This window comes from Sinocyclocheilus anshuiensis, unplaced genomic scaffold (assembly GCF_001515605.1).
Source record: "Sinocyclocheilus anshuiensis isolate Anshui unplaced genomic scaffold, SAMN03320099.WGS_v1.1 scaffold413, whole genome shotgun sequence".
Lineage (NCBI taxonomy): Eukaryota > Metazoa > Chordata > Actinopteri > Cypriniformes > Cyprinidae > Sinocyclocheilus > Sinocyclocheilus anshuiensis.
This window is the reverse complement of record NW_015536481.1, coordinates 1,094,158-1,097,078: the sequence shown is the minus strand read 5'-3', so window position 1 is coordinate 1,097,078 and position 2,921 is coordinate 1,094,158. Positions and strand designations below refer to the sequence as shown.

Here is a 2,921-nt window from a genome sequence, read left to right as displayed (position 1 = left end):
CACACATTAAGCGGCGTTGGATAGGAAAATCAGGCGCGCTGTTAGAGCAGGTGCACTACCACAAACATTGGCTGTGTCTCAAATTCATCAAGCACTTATGCCATACATTGCATCATCAGTTTGATTGGACTCCTGGAACTCATCACGTAAACCGACAGCGATTTTATGCAGTAGCTGTTAGCGCTCGTGCACCAGTCAGCCTACGCCCACCGAATTTATACCGCCCCCTCCTCTATCCTCTGGTGCATACGGAGAACGCGAAGGAGACGCGTACGTACAGAGCTGCTATCGGAGGGAATATTCCGTTTTCGTTCATAGGAAGTCTCCGAATCCGGCTCGAACAACAAGATGGATGAAATGGAAGAGGAGTTGAAATGCCCAGTGTGCGGCTCGTTTTTCCGCGAGCCGATCATCCTGCCGTGCTCGCATAATATCTGCCTGGCCTGCGCGAGAAACATCCTAGTGCAGACGCCCGACGCCGAATCCCCGCAGAGCAGCCGCGCGTCAGGCTCCGGCGTCTCCGATTATGATTACTTAGACCTGGATAAGATGAGTCTGTACAGCGAGGCGGACAGCGGATACGGCTCTTACGGCGGGTTCGTGAGCGCACCGACCACCCCGTGCCAAAAGTCCCCCAACGGTGTGCGCGTTTTCCCCCCTAGCGTGCCTCATCCGCCCCAGGCGCAACACCACCTGCTGCCTCACACCGGCGTCCTGCCGCCGGTCCCGCGAAACTCTTGCCTCACCTGCCCGCAGTGCCATCGCAGCCTGACGCTGGATGACCGGGGGCTCCGGGGCTTCCCCAAGAACCGTGTTCTGGAGGGGGTTGTGGACCGGTACCAGCAGAGTAAAGCGGCCGCGCTTAAGTGCCAGCTGTGCGAGAAGAGCCCCCGCGAGGCGACGGTCATGTGCGAGCAGTGCGACGTGTTCTATTGCGACCCGTGCCGCCTACGGTGCCACCCGCCCCGGGGTCCGCTAGCCAAACACCGGCTCGTGCCGCCGGCGCAAGGAAGAATCAGCCGCCGCGCGAGTCCCCGGAAGACCTCCACCTGCACCGAGCACGAGCTGGAGAACCTGAGTATGTACTGCGTCCAGTGTAAGACCCCCGTGTGCTACCAGTGTCTGGAGGACGGCAAACACTCCACTCATGAGGTCAAAGCTCTGGGGGCCATGTGGAAGCTCCACAAGGTGGGGAAACTGGTTGAGATTGTTGTTTACTATTTAAAAAAAAAAAATCACTGATGACTTTCAGCCTATCCACCTGGTTTAAGCTGGTCTAACAGATGAACAACCTGGTCTGGATGTCTCACAGTCTGGGCTGGTCTTCAGTTGGTTTGGTCCGCTACACTCTTAAAAATAAAGGTTCCAAAAGTAGGTTTTCACACAGTGATGCCAGAGAAGAAGAATTTTTGGTTCCCCAAAGAATCTTTCAGTGAACAGTTCTATAAAAAAACATTATTTTCTTAGTGTAAAGAATACTGTAAAGAATCTTTTTTTTTTTTCACTGTAAAGAACCTTTTGTGCAGTGGAAAGATTCCATGAATGTTAAATGAACCAATGCCAATAAAGAACCTTTATTTGTAAGAGTGTGCAGCCTAAACCATTTTAAAACCAGCTCAAATCTCCTTTCAGTGGGCTGAGCACTCTGGTTTTAGTATAAGAGGACTAGTGCAGTTAGACTTGTCACTGTGAAGGGTGAGACACCACCGGTCTAATTAAAACACAGCGCACGACACAACCAGTCATGATTCAGGCCAAATGAAAAACACTTGCGCACCGGCTCTCCAGCTTAGATTCAACAGAAAAAAAACCAAAGTAATTCAAATCCAAGTATTCAAGGCAAAACTTTTGATGGAAAATATATGTTTGTATGGATTTCGAGGTGTCTATGATTATAACTGCAGTGCACATTCAGTGCTGTTTTGAAGTTATGGAGGTTTAATGCTCCTGTGATGTTGTGTTATTTTCAAAATATCTGTTGATGGGAACTCAACCGTACAGGATGCTCGTGTTAACTGTGTGTGTCTGGATTCCTCAGGGAACATGTAAAACTGCAGTGGCCGTGGCCTGTTGTTGTAGCAACATGATATAGTGAGGCAGTGAGCTGATTTACTATGTCTGTCTGTGGAAGAGAAAGACTGTATCCATAGGAGAGGCGAAGAATAAGGAAAGAATCCCCGCTCTCTCTCCTAGTCCCAACATGCTGCTTTATCCAAGATAATAAATTGTGAGGGAGTTAATTTAGCAGTAAACCATCAGCAATACCATTTTATTTAATCAGAAACCATAAACATGAGCAATCAACAAGGAGGGAGGTGGATCAATAAGTACATAGTTTAACATGGCTCACACAGGTTAATATATTTATATAATATAGAAATATTGTTGGTGTGAGACCACCTAGTGATGCTCCAATATTAAATATTCTTGGTGATATGATAACCTGATAATTGTCATGTTATGGCTGAAAAGTGATAAATGGGGGTTACACTTTATTTTAAGGTCTCCTTGTTACAGTGTAATTATACATTTAAATACTGAGCAGTGGCGGTTCGTGGGTTTTAAAATAGAGGAGGCACACTAATTGTATTGGTCTGGGATCCCTGCCGATTATTATTATTATATTATTTGCTTAACCACTTTAAAATGGCTTTTTGGTTGCTTTTAGTCAGAAAACGTAAAGAAAACGACATACATACAGCAAAATAATATAATTTCACTTACCTGGCCTATCACTTGAAGCAAACATCCATCCCTTCTTAAAAGTCTGTGTTAAAAGAGAGCTGCCTGTTGCGCCATTTAATTAAGCCGACTGCTGTAGCCTATATCCAGCTTAGGCTGTTTTCCCTCAATTTGTATATATACTGTTTGAATGACAGCTTGGTAAATCTGTTGGCAATCAAATATTCAATATCGCTACT

The 2,921-nt window shown here is 46.5% G+C and overlaps 1 protein-coding gene across 7 annotated transcripts in view; it reads left to right on the top strand.

Moving 5' to 3' along the window:
* Positions 1-263: 263 nt before the first annotated feature.
* Positions 264-2,921, top strand: part of LOC107683494 (E3 ubiquitin-protein ligase TRIM9) — a 25,427-nt gene continuing 22,769 nt past the window's right edge. For all 7 annotated transcript variants that reach the window (XM_016479590.1, XM_016479567.1, XM_016479559.1 and 4 more), the window contains exon 1: positions 264-1,188. In XM_016479590.1, coding sequence (XP_016335076.1) covers positions 349-1,188 — 840 coding nt within the window. In that variant the 5' untranslated portion in view covers positions 264-348. The remainder of the gene's footprint in view (positions 1,189-2,921) is intronic.